Here is a 21,700-nt window from a genome sequence, read left to right as displayed (position 1 = left end):
CTTACAGAGCACCACTATAAAAATACATCAGTTGATTTTTTTTTTTCCACTTGTTAAGAACATGTATAAAGGTGTTACTTTGATGACCAACATTTGATTCCTAACCTTTGAGTTCAGGTGTTCTGCTACATTTGTTCTTCATGTTTTTCAGTCTGCTTATAACATTGTAATGATGACCACTTTAAACTTTGTGTGTGTGTGTGTGTGTATGTGAGACTTATGTGGCTATGATTGTCTCCTCCCAGCCCTGGTAATTGCAGTAGCTTGTAATCAGGTTTTAACTCGAGAATGTTCAAGGAGCTCTATGCAACGCTTGCCTCTTGGTTTTATTCTGTTGCAGTCTGAACTGACAAGCACTTAGCTGAGAATGTATATTCATTATGTCCACTGTCCTGCATGGATGTATTGTATTAACAGACAACATATCTCACAGCAGAACTCTGTTTTTGCTTAGGTTTGAATCCTGTTAATTGCCTCTCAATTGTTGTTTGACATCGATCGTGATATCGTGCATCTCCCCGATGCTTTTAGAAGGTGCAGTGACTGATTCGAGTGGGAACAACAAGGGAAATTTAGAGAAAATGTTTTGGACTTATGAACTGTAGTTTCACTCCCAATCATGTCACTTCTCCTCAGACATTCTTATGTACTACCTGATATGTAGCATTGGTAACAAGGTGTCATCTTATAGAATCAGTCATTTTCAACTTAAATAGAAATGGCAAACCTAATTTCTTCCATTGTCTCACAGCGGAGATTTATTGTACCTCTGGTCCTGTGGTGGATGTGGAGGTTCATTGACCATGAGAAGGAACCAAAGATGTTTCCTTTTTTTGTCTTTTGCAGTACTTTTATCTGGCCCTGTATATTTTGTTTCTTGTTAAATAAAAGATGTAACAGTGTATATTTGAGCTGTTGGTTGATTGATCTTGTTGGCTCAGAAAGAACTAAAGATGAAAAAGCATATTAAGCATATGTAAGAAAGATGAATGTGAATGCAGGACCCTGCAGCACCTTTCACTTTTAATCCACTTTAAATAAATTTTCCACTGTAGTAAAATACTAAAAACAGAATTTAATCATTGTTTAGATATTTTTATGTCTGTGTGCAAATGTTACTTCTGTGTTTATGCATACAGAGTCGAAGGGATTCGGTTTTATGATGATCTGTATGCTACGTGCGGGAGTAGAGTACTGCCGTTAGAGGGCGCTCTAACGCCACCTTGCCTTTTGACACAAGAAGTACGTCACCTTCCTCTTCCGCCGCGGCTCAGGCGCCTGGAACACGAGTGTTAATCTTTTCTCTCTTAGCGGGAGGCGTAGTGAATATACTGGACCGAGTGGCAGCACCTAGCTGAGAAAAATGGTTAGTATCAACTGTAGTGACAGTCTGCTTTGAGTTTTAGCTTGCCCTGAATGCCTCTCGTTCTCTAGCTGAGACTGTTTAGCTCCAGTTTAGCTAGCATACCTAGCTATACAGCTAACGTTAGCTTTTAAATTAGCCAACGTTAACATAAATGCTAGCTACTGTTAGCTGTATTATGTGGGTGATGCAGGATGATTCACCGACCGCTGACAACAGGGTAGAGAGCTGTGCAGCTATACCATGTATGTAAAGATAAATAGGTAAATATCTGGCTTGTTATCACAGACAACTATCACTTCATGTTTCCCTATTTAAAAACGTCAGAACACTTCATTAAGTGGCTCAGTGGAAAACAAAACTATTGTTACCTCTAGTGAAGGTCTTTTCTATATCGGTAAGACTGGCCGGACGCTGATGTGCACTCCTCTCCACAGAAACCCATCCTGCTCCAGGGCCATGAGAGGTCCATCACTCAAATCAAGTACAACAGAGAAGGAGACCTGCTCTTCTCTGTAGCTAAAGACACGGTGAGATGACAGTTATTCAGATGTCCTCTGCCTTCTGCTGTCATCGTATTACTGCACATGTAAGTTTGCTATTAACTTACTGACTTCATCTGTTGTAATGTCTCCCACTGTAGGTAGCCAACGTGTGGTACTCTGTCAATGGCGAGAGGCTTGGCACCTACAATGGACACACAGGAGCTGTGTGGTGTGTTGACTGTGACTGTATCCTTCTTCAAGAAATACACTTGTTTATGTTGTTGTTTTTTCCCAAACAATATAATGGGTTATCTTATATTCATGTGATGCTGTGCTAGCTGTTATACACGTTGGGCTCCTTAACGTTTCTCTCAGGGGACACTAAAAACGTATTGACGGGATCAGCAGACAACAGCTGTCGACTGTGGGACTGTGAGACCGGTGGGTAAAAACTAGCTTCACTGTGAAAGTTCAGATTTCAGCATCAGAGTTTAAATTCCCTAGTTCAAGCAGCAGTTTGGCATTGTCAGTCTTACATGGACTAACCCTTGTGCCTCCGTCCCTCTGTGCTGCGTAGGTAAGCAGCTCGCCCTGCTCCACACCAACTCCGCTGTCAGGACGTGCGGTTTCGACTTCAGCGGCAACATCATCATGTTCTCCACAGACAAGCAGATGGGTTACCAGTGCTACCTGAACTTCTTTGACCTGAGGGATCCACAGCAGATTGGTACACACCACACAATGCACACAGACCTCTTTTAGTCAGGTGCCACTTTCATTTGTTCACCAGGAAATTGTTAACTGGACTACGGACACATGCCACCTGCATCCAACTTTTAGCAGCCTTTGTCTGGGTTAATTAATTTGTTAAATGTGCACTGAATAAATTTGATCTCATCCTCGTAAAACTTGTCAAATCACATAGTTATGATTGCACACACTCCCCTTCATGTTATCAGTTGCTATTAAGTCAGAACTCGTGGCTCTGATTTGGAACATGAAGTAGCTCCTTGTCATGGGTGGTCCAATCCTAGGAGGACAGAGTATGTCAGTTCACACCTGGCATTATACTTCATTTTGATTTGATCACAACTTCCCCGCTTGATATGCAAATAAACATGCACAACTTTCCTTTTGGAACAGCCAAATGTGTTGTAGTTTGTTTTTACACAAATAACTAAATGTGTAACATTTGCCGAATTTATCAGAATGCCCAAATAATTAAGAATTTGTGAGATTTTTTAAGGGAGTCTGGGAATATTGCAGTTACATGTTCAGTGGTGAAATTAATTAAAACAGACAGTGTGTTCCCAAACATCTGCTGCATATCCTGGCAGGTAAGAGAGCCCAAACACATAGTTTGCATTATGATGAACCAAATGGGAATCAGACAGCCTGTTTCATGTGTAGTCTACTCATACAGAGGATGTTAGCTGAGTAGGTGACCCATCATTGTGGCCCAGGACACATTCATGTGTTTACCTTCCGACAGTGAGAAAATATTTTTCAGCAGGTCTCCCCTCAGTGGTATGACAAGACTGTCTCTCCCTCTTTTACTGCAGAGGACAACCAGCCCTACCTGTCGATACCGTGCAGCGACCACAAAATTACCAGCGCTGTGTGGGGACCTCTGGGAGAGTTTGTCATTGCCGGCCATGAGAACGGAGAGATCAACCAGTTCAGCGCTAAGGTTGGACACACACTGTCTGTCTGGGAACTGTATATCCGTACTGTATGAATATATTGTGATTAAGTGTATTGAAGTATACAAAGAAGAGGAGGAGTGTTCCTGATCATCAAAGTTGAATGTTGTGCCTGTTGTATTGATTGACAGTCTGGAGATATCTTGAAGAAGGCCAAGGAGCACACCAAGCAGATCAATGACATCCAGACATCGGTGGACCTCACTATGTTCATCAGTGCCTCCAAGGACAACTCTGCCAAGGTCTGACCTGTGTACTCCTGGCCCTTTGACACAGCCACAACAAGCTCATCAAATCACTACTTTTGTTGTGTAGCGCTGTTTTTATACAACACCAGTGATTGTTTGGCGTTTGTACACAATCCATGTGTTGGTGATGTTGTTTTTAATCTTGCTGTTTGATATCATATTTTGTTACTGAGAGCTGGTTGTCTTCTGTGTTTCCTCTCAGCTGTTTGACTCGACTTCTCTGGATCACATCAAGACTTTCAAGACAGAGAGGCCCGTCAACTCAGCTGCCATCTCCCCCATCATGGATCATGTAAGTGAAGACGTGCACAGTCAGTCCTATGACCATGTGCACATTTGTTTGCGGCTTTGTCAAAGGTGAACTGCATCTCATCACTAACTTTTGACACTTGTTTGTGGTGTGTGCCATTCAGGTGGTGATGGGAGGCGGTCAGGAGGCCATGGAGGTCACCACCACCTCCACCAGGATCGGAAAGTTTGAGGCCAGGTGAGAAAAGTGTGGCTGAGGTTGATCAGAGGTCAGGAAAAAAAATGTCTGCTCCCATTAAGTGAAATTTAATTCTTAAAGCCAATTATTTTGCTTTATTTCTGTAATGCTGAGCCACTTCATGTTGAGGTTTATACTATCTAGGAACTTTTGTAAGATTCACCCTTTTTTTTAACCTGCCTTTCTTCTCTATCATCAGATTCTTCCACGCTGCCTATGAAGAGGAGTTTGGAAGGGTCAAAGGTCATTTCGGCCCCATCAACTGTGTGGCATTCCACCCTGATGGCAAGAGGTAAATGCACTGCCCTAAAATGTGAAGCAGTGTGGTCAAAATGTATTTGTGTGTATCACTGCTAACATTTTTCTTGCTCTGTGGTTGTTGTCTACAGTTACAGCAGTGGAGGAGAAGACGGATACGTAAGGATTCATTACTTTGACCCGCAGTACTTTGACTTTGAATTGGAGGCGTAAACCGCCAGGCTCCTTGACCCCGCAGCTTCAACGAATATCAAATTCAATCCAGTCAGGAAGAAGGAACAACAGACTAACGTGCATTTACAGTCTCCTGACCACCTCGTCTTCTTCCCTTCATCTGAACTGATCTGAAGTCAGCGTGCAGGTCAGACTTTTAGAGGTCAGCTGCCAGTGTTTAAATTCGGCCTGTATACGTCTCACAGATTACTTCAAATAAAGGAAAAGTGGTCAGAAGAGGTGACTGCACCTCAGAGACCAGAGTGTGGTGTTTTTGTTTTTTCTAACATCACTGGGAAACTGTCTTGGTGGGATTTTTGTACCCTGGATCTACAAAGCTATCGTGACTGGATTTAAAACCCACACTCACTGATTCTCCAACTTTATTTAATCTGATTCTACAAATAAGTAGAATTTGACTTGACTCTGTTGTAACCCATTCCATCATCATAAAATTACTGAATTAAAGTTGTGTGTGTCTGATCTGTGCAACTCTCATTCAACAATCTAAACCGCGCAGAAACACCTACTTTTGGATAGGATTGTTGAATTTAGCCAGTTGTTGGTGAAATGCAAATTGTATTCTGTCCACTCTCACTTTTTGGGACAATCTGAAAACATAAAATTCCATCAAGGTTTAGTTTCACTAGAGATTATTGTGCAAGTGTTACCATTTTTCTTCTCAGGGTGTATAAAATACAAACTCAGGAGGAAAAATGTGGATCAGTTTTCTTTATAACAAAGTTATGATAATGCACATTTCACAAGGATAGAACTCCTAACAATCACATATAGAGAGCCATTTAATGAGCTCATTCCACCTTTATGTATAATGGTACAAAATATCTAAAACAAGTCACTTCCCAACATAAGCCTCTGGAGAGGTTCACAGCCATTCATACTTCAGCATACAAACAATGCAGGAGGGAAAATAAAGGAAACACTGACCAGATATGCATATGAAGATGGGCTAAAAGGAGAGACTATTCATGATTTAAAATAACTTAGATCAGGAACTGTAATATGTACATGCTAAAGGCGTGATCATTCTGAACATGCATTCTCTGATAAATTAACAGCACGCCAAACACCAGTTTGCCAAATGCTGGTAATTCTAACAGTATATTAGATGAGAACAGAAAACAAAAGCCTTTTTACATGTGAGCGCTATGTCTCTGCACGTATTTTTGCGTGAGCCCCACAAACTTGTTTAAATCTGAAATGCCATGATAGGAACAGTAACAACTTTCTTCACATTAAAGCAGACCTGGTTCACACAGCAGCTGAGAAGGATTTCTGCTATCTGTTTCATACTACATGGAGTTTACACTCAGCACACACAACAGAAACAGGCAAACCCTCAATCAGACATTCGTGCTGAACTGACGATCAGATACGCAACTTGACGGGTGCAAATAATTCAGTGTAAGCCAGGTTTGCTCATCAGAACACTTGATAAAGCAGGAATACAAAAAGGGTCCTATCGTCACAGCAGGACAGTTAGAGGAATCAGTGGGGCTTGAGGACAACAGTACAACCATCCTTTTCTCCCTGTGCCAGACTTCAAGTTGTCTTCACTTCTTCTTTTGGTCTGAAACACAAACACTTACAGTCAGTCGATGTAACTGCTCTTTATTTTTTGCACACAGCTTTGACCACTTCTCATGCTTTGACCATTCCTCATGTACAAATACATTTCAGTGGTAACAGTCTTCTCACTGTTCTTCATTTCTAAAACTAGAGCCTCTAATAAGATGATAAAAGGTATATACATGTTAGAGTGCTAGAGAGCTGAACTTTGCTGTCAGAAACCGACCCATATCTGAGAGAATAGTGACCAAACCCGACCTGAACCCAAGCAACATTCTGCATTTTTGTCCAAACCTGGCCTCACTGGTCAGGTCCTGATGGATCCCATTGGGTCCTGGGTTGGGCACCTACACTCTACGCTCTAATTCATCCAACCTGACACCTCAACTCCACCCGAAATACACAATGCATATCTACTGTTTGCCTGAAAAGTTGAAGTCTAACCGATTTTTTCATGTTATTCAATAGTGCATATTTATTGCAGTGCTGCACAGATTTTTACTACTACTACTACTACTACTACTACTACTACTACATACTGGCACTACTTATTCAGAATTTGAATGTGTAATTCTCATACCCTGATGTGTCCATCTTCTCTTCCTCCTTCTCCTCCTCTTTCACTTCTGGGAGGCAAAAACAACAAACGTGATTAGTTTGATAGTTTTTCATCTACAAATACCAAATGGACTTGTGAACAGGTCATACCCTTCTTTTCCTCTCCTTCCTTATCTTCCTCCTTCTTCACTCGTTTCGCCTTCTTATGGTTGGCTGCATTCCTGCGGCCTCCTCCCTGCCCCTCCGCCTCGTCCTCAGAGTCGGAAAACTCCTCCTCACAGGCTATCCTCTTGTCGTGGGCCCGGACTGAAACACAGAACACACCATTGACAAAGGAACTGTTCATTAAGATCCCTACTTAAACGGCTATTTCCAGTGATGCCATCTAAATCTCTTACTAGAGATGCGTTTGTCGGGGTCCTCCTCGTCCTCGTCTCCGCTGTCTGGGTGGGGCGCGTCCTCTGGGATCGCCTGCATCTGAACACCAGGGGCGTGAGGCAGCATCCGGAGGTTTTCAAACAGACGCTGCTTGATCTTCTCCAGGTATTCGTTGGTGTTCTGGTTGGTCATATTGGACGGGCTGATGTGCAGCTTGAAGTCGGGCCCAAAGTACTCAAAGTAATCATTGTAGGGCAGCTCGTTGGGGATGGAGCAGTCCAAGGCCACAGCGGTTTCGTAGGTCCAGCATCGGGCCACGTTGCGAATGGTGTAGCCTCCACCGCCCAGCATCAGCAGGGGCAGGTTGAAACTTTTGATGTACTCCACACACTTGGCGTGACCTAGAAGAACACACACACATTAAATCCACGAAAGCAGACAAACACTTGAGGATTGTCTTGGGAGAGAGAATTGTGTCTGTACCTTTGATGGTGAGGTTGAAGCATCCCAGTCTGTCTCCAGAAAGAGAGTCAGCTCCACACTGGAGCACTACAGCACTTGGCTGGTACATCTCCATGACTTTAGCCATGATCTGACACACACAAACGCACACATTAACAGCCTTGCTCAGGGAAAGAGTCTGTGGTGATTACACAGTACCAAAATAAAACCACTTACAGGTTTGAAGATGGCTTCATAGGACTCATCATCAATACCATCTCTAAGCGGGTAGTTTACTGCATAGTACTTGCCCTTTCCAGCTCCGATGTCCTGCACACATTGGAGATATCATTGAATCACTGCCAATGCACATAAGACAAACACTGATCTTATAAGGAAAACCAGAACAAACTAACTAACCCTCAGGTCTCCAGTGCCAGGGAAGTATTCCCCATACTTGTGGAAAGAGACAGTCATGACTCTGTCTGTGGTGTAGAAGGCCTCCTCCACCCCATCCCCGTGGTGGATGTCAATGTCTATGTATAATACCCTCTGGTGGTACCTAGAGAGGAGAGAGAATTAACCTAATGACTACTTAAAAGGCATTCAAGTCACAGGTCAAATAACACAGACGCAAAATACATATTCACAATGTCAGGGTAATAAACGAGGTTAATTTGCTGTAGCAAGTCCTTTCATAAAACAATTCAGTTTTTCTTTCAAAAATGCATTAAAATGAGTAAAACAATATTATTCAGTTATATAAGTAGCTCTGATGCATTTAATATGCACTCATCCAAAACAACATTCGGCCATCTTAAAATGTTGAGTGTCTAACTAAAAGCAAATAAATGCCATATGCAACTCGAACAGGGCAAAAGCTCAGGCAGAAATTTAAAACTGTTTTGGAAAGATAGTACTGATGGATGAAAAGTGAGCATAACGAGGCACTTACTGTCATCTAGGTATAAACACGGCAGGAATATGAAGAAAGCATAGCGTTCGGCATGGAAAGAGGAATTGTTTAACGTGCTTCACTCAAAAAGCTCCGTAATTTCTTTTTTTGGGCCCAAAAGAAGTGAAACCACGCAGGTCGGTGGAGAGGCAGCAGGGTTACGTACAAAAAGAAGGCGGCAGCTTACTTGAGCAGCTCGAGGATGGCCAGGACGATGTCGTTGACGTAGCAGAAACCAGAGGCCTCAGACTTCTTGGCGTGGTGGAGTCCGCCGGCCCAGTTGATGGCGATGTCTGTCTGCTGCTTGTTCAGCTTCAGTGCCCCAGCTAGAGGACAGGATGAACAGAGTGAAATTACAACACCAGCTTCATGCACTTTGTTGATCCAGCTGCTGTTATTTATTTTAATGTTTAGAAATGTGCAGTGGAGATCATCTGTATAATAATATGTCATTTGTATGTTCCGTCACCTGCATATATTATCTCCAGTGCCTGTGATGAAAATGTTGAATTTGCTTTGGTGGAAGTGTTCTCTGGGCTTGCCTCAGCACAAATCTGAACAAATTTTCTAAATCTGTCAAACCATTTGGCTGAACAGTGAGTTAGTGATACAGCCATTTTCCTATCATGCTATATTTAGTCTTTGGGCACATGGGACTACTGTTTTCCCCAAGATGGTTTATTTTTAGTGTATAAGAGCGACTAAAAGGCCTATATTTTTAAATTCAATTTCTCAGTGCCCCTATTAGTTTATGCATGTGTGTGTGTGTCTCTATCTCAAAAGCAAGATCTGAGGTTTAATAGAAACAAACAGATATACTTCCTGAAAACTACTAACAGACACCGAGGCCTCTACTTCTGGTTCCTAGTCTTATATCAGAAATGACACTCCTGTATGAAGCTGGTGCAACTGGAAGATTGTGGGAAGTGTGGCTGGAATAACATACCGACAGATCCACCTGTGGAGAGCTGGCAAAACTCAAACAGACCGTCAAACACTGGACAGTCCTCTCCAACATTGACTGTGAGCAACAGAACAAGACAAAAACAATCAACACATGCGGACAACAAGGATGCTTCAGCGTCCTGTGGAAGATATGCGGACACTCACATCTCTGCATCTGCTTGCTATACTCAGACATGTTGTCTGGTCGGATGGACCTCAGGAACTTAATGTAGTCATCACTGTGGTATTTTGTCATCTCTTCACCACTGGCTTTGTGTGGTCTCTGGAAACAGAAGGAAAGGCAATGAGGGAGGGTAAAGTGATGGCTGACACCTCACTATTTGTCAGTAAGTCTCTATTCAAGGTTATCCGAATATTCTGACGACAACTAATTTGAATGTTGTGCTTATTACAATTCTCTCCTCTTACAAACTAATATGAAAAATACCTATATCACAGAATGGCCAATGCTTTCTGGGGGGACATCACACTTCTGAATTTATGTGCTGCACACACCAAGATGTAGACTGCGTTTCTATTGCATTACTAATTAGACCGTACTTACTAGACCACTGGGCTGCATCAGACTGAAACATGTCGCATTCAGACCTGAACAGAATGCTGCAAAATGCCCTCACACCATGCTTCCCATTATAATCTACGTATGGATCTAAGTGTTGGTGGTTTGTGTGGAGTCACACAACTCACATAGATCTCCATTTTCCTGTACAGTCCATAGTTGAGAAGGAGGTTGTGTGTCATGCGGATCCTGTGGGGTTTCATGGGATGACCCTGGCCGTAATAGTAGTTCCCCACATCGCCTTGGAAAGAAAAGATTATCCAGACAATCGTACATTACAAAATTTGCCTGACAGCCCGCTGCAGCCATGATGCACTTTGGTGCTCCTGTGTGAAGACAACTTCATGCCAAACTCCATTCAACTTTTACAATTTTATAAAACAGGAAATCAGACTAATCAGAACGCCCAACAATAATCAAATATAATACAAGCGCTTACTCAGGCAGATCATCTTTGAATTTATAATTTCTACACTTAGATATGTAGTATTTTCTTTGAATTTAACGGCACTTATTTGCACAAAAACTGTTCGCTAAATAATCAAACTGTCAAGCGTTGCATCGGCACCCACTTCTAGGAAGTTGTTATCAAGTTGGGTGCACAGTGATGTGATTAGCACCGGTTAGCCTCATGGCTCAAATGTTCCCAGAATGACCAAGGTGTCTCACATGCACCAGTCAAAATCCAATAAAACATTTTAAATGAAATAAGGAAATTGATGTGGTTGCTTAATAACTTGAAACTGAGATGAACACCGGATGATATAATGCGTGCAGGTTCAAGCTAACGTCTAGCTAGGCATACCATGTAGCTAAAGCAGGCGAGATAGCAAGCTAACGTTAGCACGCTACACCGGCTAGCTACCTTGGTTGTACGGCACGCTTTCAAAAATCATGTAAAATTTCCCCGACATGAACACGCCTTCAAGGCCACTTCAATCATTCATAAACCGAGGTGCGCATGCTGCATATTTACCGTCATAGTAATAGCAAACTTTCTTCTTTGTTCCTTGAGACAGCGCCATTTTACACCAATTACCCCTCTGCTCCGTGCCCACCGGTTCCTCTCTTGCAGCAGGGAGGTCGCGTTGAGCTCCCGTCAACCAATCACAGCTGCTCAACCGCCCGACTGGGAGGCGCCGGTATTACAAACCAAGGACCGCCGAGGTTGAGCTACAACCAGACAGTGTCTAGACCTGCTACAGAGGACACAGCACAAGCGGCATGGGTTTCATTCAGGGATGCAAAGGCGAGCAAAATCATTTGTAACGTCCTGCAATTAAGGATTAGTCAATAAAACAATCAGATGATGACACATGAGCAACTTCTTTTGTCTAGCCCTCCTCTGCAGGGAAGTCATAAGTCACTGAGGTTCAGTGGCGTGTCCATCTGGCTGTACACAAGGAGGACACTTAGATATATAGGAGGTATTTTATTCAAGTATATGTATCTAATCTATGTAATAATAGCTACAATTGCACATTGCCTCCATTGTTTCATCTTAATTTATAAGTACAACGCAACAACAAGAGGCCATGTCCACTTCAGGTGTGACCTTTAACAGCAGAAAATACCACATGTTATCTCTGTCAACATATTTCTGCACTTATTTTATTTCAGTAGTTTATGTTACGGTGACAGTTTCTTAATTAAATAAATAAAATAAACTGTAAATGGGTTAAAGGCCAATGTTCATCTGTTGTTCCTGGCCAGATGTTAAGGAGGCACCCAAAAAAATATTTAGCATAAAATTTGCAAGTAGATGTATTCAATACAGGTTCAATCGTGTAAGGCAATGTACAAATGCATGTTCTTGCCAATCACTGTACATTTCAAAACACAGCTGTAAACATAATTTGGAGAATGCATGTAATGTCAAAACACTCATTGTCTAGTTTTATACTCACTTTGCATATTGATGCAGGCATATCTGTTGGCTGATCTGTTGCAGATCATTCCAGCTTCTTATTACAAAGTACTGGAGCAGACTGGGGAGCCAGACAATAGGTGATCAGCTTTGTGCCATTCCACACCACGACCACCAGGTGTCAGTGTAAGATCACTCGTGTTTGACCGTAGCTCCCAAATCTTTGCAGACCCCGTCACTGCTGAATGAGAAATGCTGCACCCTCCTGAGCTGAGCAGTCACAATCTTATGTATAGTATACTGTCCAAACAAAACAACCACATGCTGATACACCGGAAAGGTTCACTCCTTGTGGAGCAGCCATTAATAATTGACAGCTTGCTGTGCCTGCAGCCTTTGCACAGTGTGAAGAAATGGAAGATTTGCACCATTTAGGTATGGGCTCTTATGATTTGACTTATTACGTATTTAAAGACACTTCTCATAAAATAAATCTGTTTGTGGTTAACTAATTGTCTGCTTCAATGGGCAGAGAGCTGTCTCAGTGTGAAATAATCCATAAATGTTTGAGTATAGACTCAAATGTAGCTCAGGGCTCAACTCATCATATCGTCATGTGAACTACACAGGTCAGTTCACCCAGAGCAGGACCGCAGTGTTCAGTTAGCCACACTCCGGACGTCACATGAAGGGAACGCTGTCAATGTGAAGGGTGAGGCGAGGGTGCGGTGGCAGAGGTAATGGTGCTGATCTCAGGGCCATAACACTAATAGAGGGCCAGGGGTCACGGTGGTGTTGATGCGTTCAATTGCCTCTAGACCAATCAGCGACAAGCATGTGGGTGTTGTTTCACAGAGAACCACAGGATGACCCATGTGATGTGTGGAGGGAGTGCCATATCAATTACAATACTGGGCTGCTGCTTTTAGAGTCAATGTTGGATTATTGTATGAGCTCTTAAATATTTTGTCTGAAGCCAGGCCAGATCCAATAATGGCTAATGATTGCATGAGTGAGTGGAATAAAACTTTTGCAGCTTATTACCTGCACAGGTTTCTGTACTGCAGCCACCTGGGTTTCGATTACTTGCTAATGTCACGGGTCTTTAAAATGGATGTTTCCTTGTGATACTGAGGGTCAAATTAAAGCAGAACTATGTAACTTGTGCCGATTAACAGCCACTGTAGCCACATGTGACAACTGTGAGAAATGAATGGTAAAATGTAATGTGACAAGTAGAAAGCTAAATTCAGTATTGTGTGTTAGGCTGTAGCAGTAAAACCCCAGAGTGTGTTCACCTGAGAAAAGGTGAAAAGCTTCAGTCTCTTTCAGTTGAGTTTCGAGGCCAATTATGGAAGGAAATGGTGAAGCTGCTCCAAGCTGAAGTGTTTGTTCTTTATACTGTCCTTTGACTTATATACACAGACACCAAAACAATGTAAAATGTCAGTCGATGGCGCAACAGCCTTTAAACTGTCTCTTTGGTTTTAATTATTACAATATCTGGATGCCTGATCCTTACTTTGTTGTTACTGGGTTGCTGCCAGTGGGTATTAGTTCACACAACAGTGCTAGGAACACTTTGAAACAGGCTCCTGACCCTCTCATTAAAGTATACTAGTTTGTAGTTTTTATTTGTTTGCATTAAATGCATTACATTTGTTGCTTTGCAGCAAATGCAATGCATGATGTAAATGACCATGAAGACACATAAACGGGCAGGTAACCAACATTTATTTTTTACCATTATCAACTTTACAATAAAACCAGTAACATCTGTCAACATTAGCAAAATAAAGAACAGAAATCAGTCCGATGTATTTACAGAGACAAAGCAGATTCAGGCTCACACACGACAGATAAACAACTCTGCTTCATATCAAACCGCAACAGTGAACATAGCAAGCTTAAGTGTTCTTTTTTCATAGTAAGGTAAAAATCAAAGTTGTCTATTTTTTTTTTCTTTAAACAAACAAGTAATAGCTTCTCTGAATCTTTAAGATGGTTCTCTATAATACACCACAAAATACTTCAAATTTGGGTTAAAATATAGGAATGTAAAAAGTTGGCGAGTCTCTTTAATTTTCTGATTTCATTTTTTTTTTTCTCTATTCAACAGTCATTTCAAGTGGTGGTGGTGTCCTAGTATCTGATCTAGCTTCATTCCTTCAGCAAGGAGGCATCTCGATCTGCAGATTTTTAGGGAAAAGATGCTTTGACTCCATCCTTCTCCATCCATCCTTCATCCTTCTGTACTTCACGGTGTCATTAGCTCGCTTTCTAGCCATTAAAATCCATTTCTCACATAGCGACCAACCCACAGCCTAAAACTCAGTCCAGGTCCACATGTCGAGCAGTAACCAGGGAAGTGATCTAGTGAATCTAGTCTGTCGTCTTGTTATCATGACGAAAAGTGGCACGTCAAAGGAGTCTCTCACATACATGTGTATATATTTACATATACATATATCCATATACATATGTATACATATACACATATATATATAAATATATATATATATACTCTTAAATTTTCTCTCTCTCTCTTGAAAAACAGTTCACCCAGTTCATTGTGAGCTAAAGGTACAATCACTCTTTCTTTTCAGAGGGAGCGGGGGTCGAGCTGCTCTCCTCTGTTGGTTTTGTGGCCTCAGGGGCCGGAGCAGCTGCCTCCTTGGCCTCCTCCTTGGGGGCCTCCTCTTTAGCTGGCCCCTCCTCTGCCTTTGGGGCCTCAGCCGCAGCAGCGGCCTCCTCCTTCACCTCCTCCTTCTTCTCTTCCTCTGCAGGAGCAGCAGCCCCATTCTCAGCGGGCTTCTCCTCAGCGGGGGCAGCGGCGGCAGGCGCTTCCTCTTTCACAGCCTCGCTCTTCTTGCTCTTCTTCAGATTGAGTTTGAAGTTGAAGGACTTCTTCAGGGAGAACTTCTTCTTCTTCTTCTTGGGGGTCTCCTTAGCTGCAGCCTCGCCTTCGGGTTTGGCTGCCTCTCCATCTGCCGCAGGCGCCGGCTCAATGGTGTCACCTCCTGCGCCGGCTTCAGGCTCCTTGGCTGCCTCGGCCGAGCCATTGGTGGCGGCAGCGTCCCCGTCGGGCTTTGTAGAGACATCGCCATTGGTTTTCACATGCCCATTCTCCTGAAAAAAAGGTTGCCACAAAATAAGTCACGTTTGTAAAGCTTCACCATCTGACACAGAAAACCACGGTTATATTTATTAAACCTCTTTGCACAAGCATGAAATACAAATGGGAGCGGTTTTAGATGGGCATCACTCATTTCTTCCCAGATTATCGTCGTGCTCATCAATTAACCACCGTGTCGCCCGGCTCAGAGGCGACGCCTTGCAGTACTCTAATCAGGCGATAGGCGGCGGTAGCGCCTCACAGACCGCCTGGGTACTAGACAGACATCGGCTCAACAAAGACCAGACCGGAGCGCATCGATGGAGGAATGAGAACACTTCCAATTGACGCTGTTTGGCCGAAATACGATCCTAAATTTTGAATAGCTCAATTAATACAATGAATATTAAAATAAAGTCTATTTTTTTGTCACTTGATAAGTGTAATTAACAAGTAATATTAATTAACATCCATAATGATCCAATATTGATCTAAAGTATGAGCTCTATGAATAATGTGACTCATCTCACTATAGTATGAAATGTGGTAAAGTCCCAGTTAGTGACATCGGTGACCAGACGACGACCAGGCTCGTCTTTTCTGAAGGGAGGAGTAGTAGACTGCCTACGTGCGCTCGAGCACCCCCTCCCCCTTAAAGCCTGGCACTGTCAAACACGCTGTGTGGATTTTGGGTTAAACCTCAGCCACAAATAAACACACACTTAACTTAAACATGAACCCGCCTCGACGGCCGAGGTAAGAAACAGCAGCACGCCGGCTCTGTTAGTAGTTTTTGGGGTGCTCTGTGAGCCAGCCATCGGCACGAGACGGCGATGCTCAAAGCCCCACCTGACTTCCCCAAAATGTCCTCACATGCAAGTTTTATCATTTCGGCGTCGACATTTCGTGAAACCAATGTTTTCGTGTGAGAAATTAAACTTTTATCAATTTCCACTTCCCTTCTCCATTAAAAAAAGAGTGAGAGCGACCCGCGGAGAGTAATTACCTGTCCGTTGGTTTTGACAGCCGCAGCATCAGCGGCGGCAGCGTTTCCCTCCGCGGCCACATTTCCTTTGGATGCCTGGGAGCCCATTGTCTTCGGTGAGTTTCTGTGTCTTCTAAAGCAAATTAAAAAGAAAAACTAAAAAAGAGTGGTGTCAAGTTAATCCAGCCCCAGGGTGAGTTATGTATCCAGCGGTGAAGCGATGAAAAGTGCGGGTTTTTCTTCGAACGGCAGCTACGTCCCCTCGGCTGCTCCTGCTGATGGACCTGTCACCCTGGAAGAGAGAGACCCTCTAAACTCAACACTGGTTGAACGCAACGCTTCAACATACAGCAGGTTCAAGGCGCCACCCGTGGGCGGGATCTGCTGGGCTTTGACCAATCACCGCGAAGTCTAAGGGCAAGTCTAGCCGGCTCTGGCCAATCACCTCTGACTCCCTAATTGTCCCCGCCTCTCAGAGGACCCCCAGCAATGGAACCAATTTAGCGCGACTGAAATCTGTTTTTTTAGGCACGCGAGTACAAAATAACACTGACATGACATTAAAATAAAAAGTGAACATGTTTGACATTAAATTCTTTCTTTTCTTTTACTTCTGTTCTTATGATGGTTGAGCATTTAGTCAAAGATGAGGAATCATACAAATATCTTGCTAGTAAAAAAGCAAGAAATAGGAGTAATTTCTAGTTAATTATTCAAGTATTTCTATGTGTGGTTGTGTGTGGACAAGGACCTGGGTGGAGTGATATCAGTATTCGTACTCCCAGAAGTTGGTGTAAACATCTAATCTGTAATAGGAATGAAAATGTTTTACAATTTGATATATTAACACCGTCTCTATTCACTGTAGCAATTTACTTACACAGCATCCAGCAGGACTAATAGCATGTGAATGAATGGCAGTAGTTTCCGCTAGCTGCAACTAATGGTAATTTTCTTTATCAGTTCATCTGTGCATTGTTTTCTTGATTAACTGATTCATTGTTTCTTCTATAAAATATCAGAAATTTGTGAAAATTCCTGGTAACATTTTTCAGAACTCAAGCTGATCTATTCAAACTGCAAAAGTCCCAAACACAAACATGTTCAACTTACTATCATTGAAAATCATGAAACAGCAAGCTTTCTTCTTTCTTTCTTTCTCTCTTGGATTAGAAATGACAAATGATGAACCAATTACGAAAAACATCACAGACTAGTTTTTGGTTGATTGACGGCTCAGTGAATCAACTGATCGTTTCAGTCCCAGTTTCCTGTGATTTTCTCAGTTCAGGGCATGAAGTAATGAAGTAATAAAAACTCCACTGCAGCACCCTGACTTTTGGGTATTTCTTAAGCAAGCAGGGAAATTTGAGTGAGTCTCTATTGGTTTCAGTATCAGTTTTAGTAAAATCTATCACAGCTGTTTCCAGAAGGATGCTTTCATCAGATATACAGCCATGATTCATCATATTATGCAAAGTTAATGGCATAAACACCAGAGTATGTCCTTTTCTTATAGCAATGTTTGTTCTACCAATACATACAATTTTCCAGAAATGCAGCACATGCGACTAGTTTTTATGAGCTGCAGCATGCCAGTTAACACAGCAGAATGTGTGGCTTATAAACGCCACAAGGTCGAGGTCACAGTATCTCAGAAACAAATGCAAAATATGTGACAGATTACATGACACAGGTCAAGAAATGCTTCACAGTGTGCAGGTGAAAAGTTCAGGAAGAGACAGAAAATGTAAGTTACTGAGGAGCCGTCTGTCCATCTGTCCCAACCAATAGGAGCAGCTCAATAGTAAAATAGACCTACTTTTGTCAAACAATGGTGAATGATGGTTTAATCTATTGTTCAATATTGTGCTCTCATTGTGGACGTGGGGACGCATTTTTTTGGCATTCTGACTGGAGAACAGGATCTGCGTTGGGACTAACTGCATGTCACGCTGTCTGCTAATGGCTCCATGACTGGATTTGTTGTTTAATTCCGCTATGTCAACAACATACCAGGAGCAAAATATATCAGTGTGATGATCACGCACATTCCACCTGATCATTTTCTTCCACACAAACATTCCCTGCAAACAGCTGTCAACGCTACGCCAAATCGGTTTGTGAGGGAAAGGCTTCAGTGTTCGATGCCACAAATGATCTTGACTGCGACCAATCAGCCTAATTGATTTTGTGAGACTTGGGAACATTGGAATGCCTGTCAGCAGCCCAGCTTGATGCTCAAGGCACCAGCTCTCCACTCCACATACCAGTTAATCAAGTTCACCAAATTTAGTGCAACTGAACAGAAGTTACTTTTACAGACTAGCCACGTTATAAAAAAAGCTGTGTATATTATGCAGATAAGACTTTTATGTGAGTATTTCACAGGCCATGAAACATTTTATTAACACGGTAAAACCCATATTTTAAATACCAATTTAAATCAAACTAGAAATGCCATATTCATGTGGCTGTATTAATGGGAATATGTAATCATAAATTAGAAGTCAGTATTTCCCTGTAACATATACAGATCTCTTTTTTGATCATGTTCACCTCAAGTACAGCAGCCAGATACCTTAGCTTAGCGTAAAGACTGGAAGCGGGGGTAGGCACCTAGCCTGGCTCGTTAATATAAAGCTCAACCTACGAGCACCTCTAAAACTTACTTATTAACACGACAAGTTATGATTCATGTCCTGTTGTGTACGGGACTATGTGTTAGGCCAGGAGCGTGGCCAAAAAAAACACAAGAGAGCGGTATCAATTTCATCTAACTCTCTTAAAAAAATCGAACTGTTCCTTTAATATGCTGCTGGAACAGCGTCCACTGTTCTGAGAAGTCAAACTCATGACTCACAAATCATTTCCTCATGGACCTTGCTAGCAGGAGCATAGTCAGGTTGAAGGGCCTATTGCAGACTGTTGAAAGCAGTTATGTCTAAAGTATGATTGCATGTTCCTGCATTATAATTTCCTTCAAACGAGCCTATAGCCAAAACTAGGTAAAAAAAAGAACCTTGTGAGGGCAGGGGTATCCAAATACCTCTACCTACATTGAAGATGTGCATATTTCCCATGTGGAAGCGCCTAGAAAATCCACAGGACGAGGTGATGATGAGGTGAACAATAATAGATGATTGAAATCTTAAAGTGAGCAGCCAGAAAACAAATTGTTCTTGTATGACTCACAAAAGCCTGTAATTTTTTACCATCTCCCACAATTGAAATAAGTAGCAGCACTTCACTAATGTAAACAGGATCATTACGGGGAATTGTAAGTGGTTTTATTGTATTTGCCAGACTGGATTTTTTTATATGCAGCCAAATGTGATAAAACATCAGTAAAGAGTGCATAAACTTTGCTGTCATTCAGCCTTGAGTGCATTACAATGCAGTTTCCTTCACTCTGCGTTTCTCTGTGGTTTGCCCTCGCTTCATAGCAGTCACACTGAGGTGACAACCTTTTCTCACACACGTATCACGCTGTAGCTATCCAGCAGCCTTGTAAATGTCATAATAATGTGTCCACTGTGTACTGTGGAATGCCTGGCACGCAGGCCCTCCCGTCTCCTCAAGCCATCTTCCCCCGTGAATGGGTTTCTTCAGTCTGCCTGAGGTAACCCGGCCCTGGGGGGGGCGCGGCGAGAGAGACGCCTCCATGGTTAATTTTTACAGATGGAACTACATCAAGTGCTCCTTTCTCCTTCTTCCATGTAAACCCAGCCCCTGTGTGACGGCATTGAAGACATTGGCGGATCATCATCTCCTCACCACTGCACTTGACACTTTGCTCTGTGTAATGTGTGTCTGTGTGTGTTTGCACGTGTGCGTCTCAGTGGTATGTGCATATAAGGGAAGCATTGTCATGGAACCGATGAGCGTCAGGGGGCGAAAGGCACAGAGAAGCGATCCTTCACACATAGACACACATTATGCACCCTCACACACACAAAGCGAGGAGAGCATCAGCTGTGACAGAGTTCATATAGCTGTGCTGAGGGCTGGAATGCAGAGAGGAGGAGAGAAGAGGAGGAGGGGGGTCTCTGATCTGTATGATGGAGCCGAGGCCCTGGATGGAAAGAAGAGGACAGTGGGGGAGAAAGAAGACAGCCAGAGGCACAGGCTGTGACTGGCAACAGAATGACGTGCTGATAGCTGAGTGATTAGGTGTGGCCAGGGGATGTGATAAGATGTCATCAAACAACCACTAACCCCCCCACCACATATACAAACCTCCATGAGGGAGGGATTCTAGGATTGGAATGAGGAGTGTGATGCTGTAAAGAAAACTGGGAATGGAGGAGGCATATTTAAGGATGGCAGGACTTCTTGAGTTCTTAGTAACTACTTACTAGTTTCAAAATAGTTATTTACTAAATCAGGTTGCACCATTAAAACTGGGGATGGTGTGGAAATTGGTTCCTGGCACACATCTGATAGGCTGTCCGGTCAAAAGCAAACAACTATATTAACAGGAAGTCACTGTTAGAGGTATTCGATATATATAACTTAAGTGCTAATCTCATGTAACTGTAGGTGTGACTCTGTTTCACTTCTGTATGTTCACATGGACAAATGTGTCAGTTCATAGGAGGCTATTCATCTAGTTTGGAATGATTTGGAAATATCTGATTATGCTAACGTAACTGGCGCTATTTGATCATTCAGTCTATCATTGATCGCATAACATTTCAGAATTTGATGCATTTTTTCATGCAATGTATTATTTTGTTATTAAGCAGCATTTTTGTCATTACAGTACATTACCTCATTTGTGCTTGCCTCTAAACAGGTAACGCATTAGCGAGCTAAGGGTAGCATTGTCAGTTGGTTCAGTTAGGTAGGTCAGTTACACCTGGCAGTTACTGGGTGTAAATATTTATTTACAAGTCATTTCTAGGTAGGTATGTGTGGCACAGTTTGGTTAAATTTAATGATATAAGGATTTCCACTAAGAAGACCTAGGCTAAGTTCGATCTTAAGAACAGCTGTTGCAACCAGCTCGTCATCAAAAATAATGATCATAATTCATATCATACCCATCTACCTTTGTGGAATCTGATCAAATTGTAAGGTCACTTCATGTTGCTGGCTTCTAATCAAGCTTTACTCTCATTATACAATACATACTTGCACTATGAAATGTGTTTGTACTGTTTATATGTGTGTGTACACTATTTAATGTATAGTGTGTGTAATGTCGGTGTAATGTGTAAGCTATGGCGCCAAAAGAAAGAAGAAGAAGTCATGGACACATTTTTCAGCAGCTCTCTGTTTACAATCAATGACATGCAACCCCCCCTCTGAGGAAGTCACCTAACTCTCTCGTGTCAGGGCATGCTGGTGCTTTCCAGCACAGGCGGTGCTGTCACGACGAACAAGAGGGTGGGGAAACGTAAGGTATGATGTCATACTCACCTGCCAATATGAAACTGATCATCTAGGTTCCGTAACAAGACTTTGATCGCTTTCATTTCTTAAAAGTATGATTTATGATTGATGAACTGGAGCTAACTGAATGCA

General features: G+C 42.5%; 3 protein-coding genes across 4 annotated transcripts; 1 reads left to right on the top strand and 2 right to left on the bottom strand.

Moving 5' to 3' along the window:
• The first annotated feature begins 1,240 nt into the window (after positions 1 to 1,240).
• On the top strand, positions 1,241 to 5,240 carry eif3i (eukaryotic translation initiation factor 3, subunit I). Its single transcript, XM_041955467.1, has 11 exons — positions 1,241 to 1,366; positions 1,801 to 1,893; positions 2,007 to 2,094; positions 2,224 to 2,289; positions 2,426 to 2,575; positions 3,411 to 3,538; positions 3,683 to 3,793; positions 4,002 to 4,091; positions 4,213 to 4,286; positions 4,486 to 4,578; positions 4,676 to 5,240. The coding sequence occupies exons 1-11, from the start codon at positions 1,364 to 1,366 to the stop codon at positions 4,755 to 4,757; spliced, it is 978 nt and encodes a 325-aa protein (XP_041811401.1). The 5' UTR covers positions 1,241 to 1,363; the 3' UTR covers positions 4,758 to 5,240.
• A 249-nt stretch (positions 5,241 to 5,489) lies between these two features.
• On the bottom strand, positions 5,490 to 11,277 carry LOC121619336 (probable histone deacetylase 1-B). The gene is made up of 12 exons (XM_041954965.1): positions 11,181 to 11,277; positions 10,333 to 10,445; positions 9,790 to 9,907; positions 9,626 to 9,700; positions 8,867 to 9,005; positions 8,145 to 8,286; positions 7,962 to 8,054; positions 7,767 to 7,875; positions 7,304 to 7,684; positions 7,056 to 7,211; positions 6,928 to 6,973; positions 5,490 to 6,348 (listed from the first exon to the last, which is right to left on the bottom strand). The coding sequence occupies exons 1-12, from the start codon at positions 11,227 to 11,229 to the stop codon at positions 6,321 to 6,323; spliced, it is 1,449 nt and encodes a 482-aa protein (XP_041810899.1). The 5' UTR covers positions 11,230 to 11,277; the 3' UTR covers positions 5,490 to 6,320.
• Positions 11,278 to 13,788: 2,511 nt separating this feature from the next.
• On the bottom strand, positions 13,789 to 16,476 carry marcksl1b (MARCKS-like 1b). Of its 2 annotated transcripts, none has more exons than XM_041955666.1 (2): positions 16,193 to 16,476; positions 13,789 to 15,200 (listed from the first exon to the last, which is right to left on the bottom strand). In XM_041955666.1, exons 1-2 carry the CDS (start codon positions 16,277 to 16,279, stop codon positions 14,661 to 14,663), a joined length of 627 nt encoding a protein of 208 aa, XP_041811600.1. In that variant the 5' UTR covers positions 16,280 to 16,476; the 3' UTR covers positions 13,789 to 14,660. The 2 variants fall into 2 exon arrangements, with proteins under 2 accessions (XP_041811600.1, XP_041811601.1); XM_041955667.1 differs by having other exon boundaries at positions 13,789 to 15,197.
• Between the last annotated feature and the right edge of the window lie 5,224 nt (positions 16,477 to 21,700).

The sequence above is a fragment of the Chelmon rostratus genome, chromosome 16, assembly GCF_017976325.1.
Source record: "Chelmon rostratus isolate fCheRos1 chromosome 16, fCheRos1.pri, whole genome shotgun sequence".
Lineage (NCBI taxonomy): Eukaryota > Metazoa > Chordata > Actinopteri > Chaetodontiformes > Chaetodontidae > Chelmon > Chelmon rostratus.
This window is presented reverse-complemented; position numbering and strand designations above follow the sequence as displayed.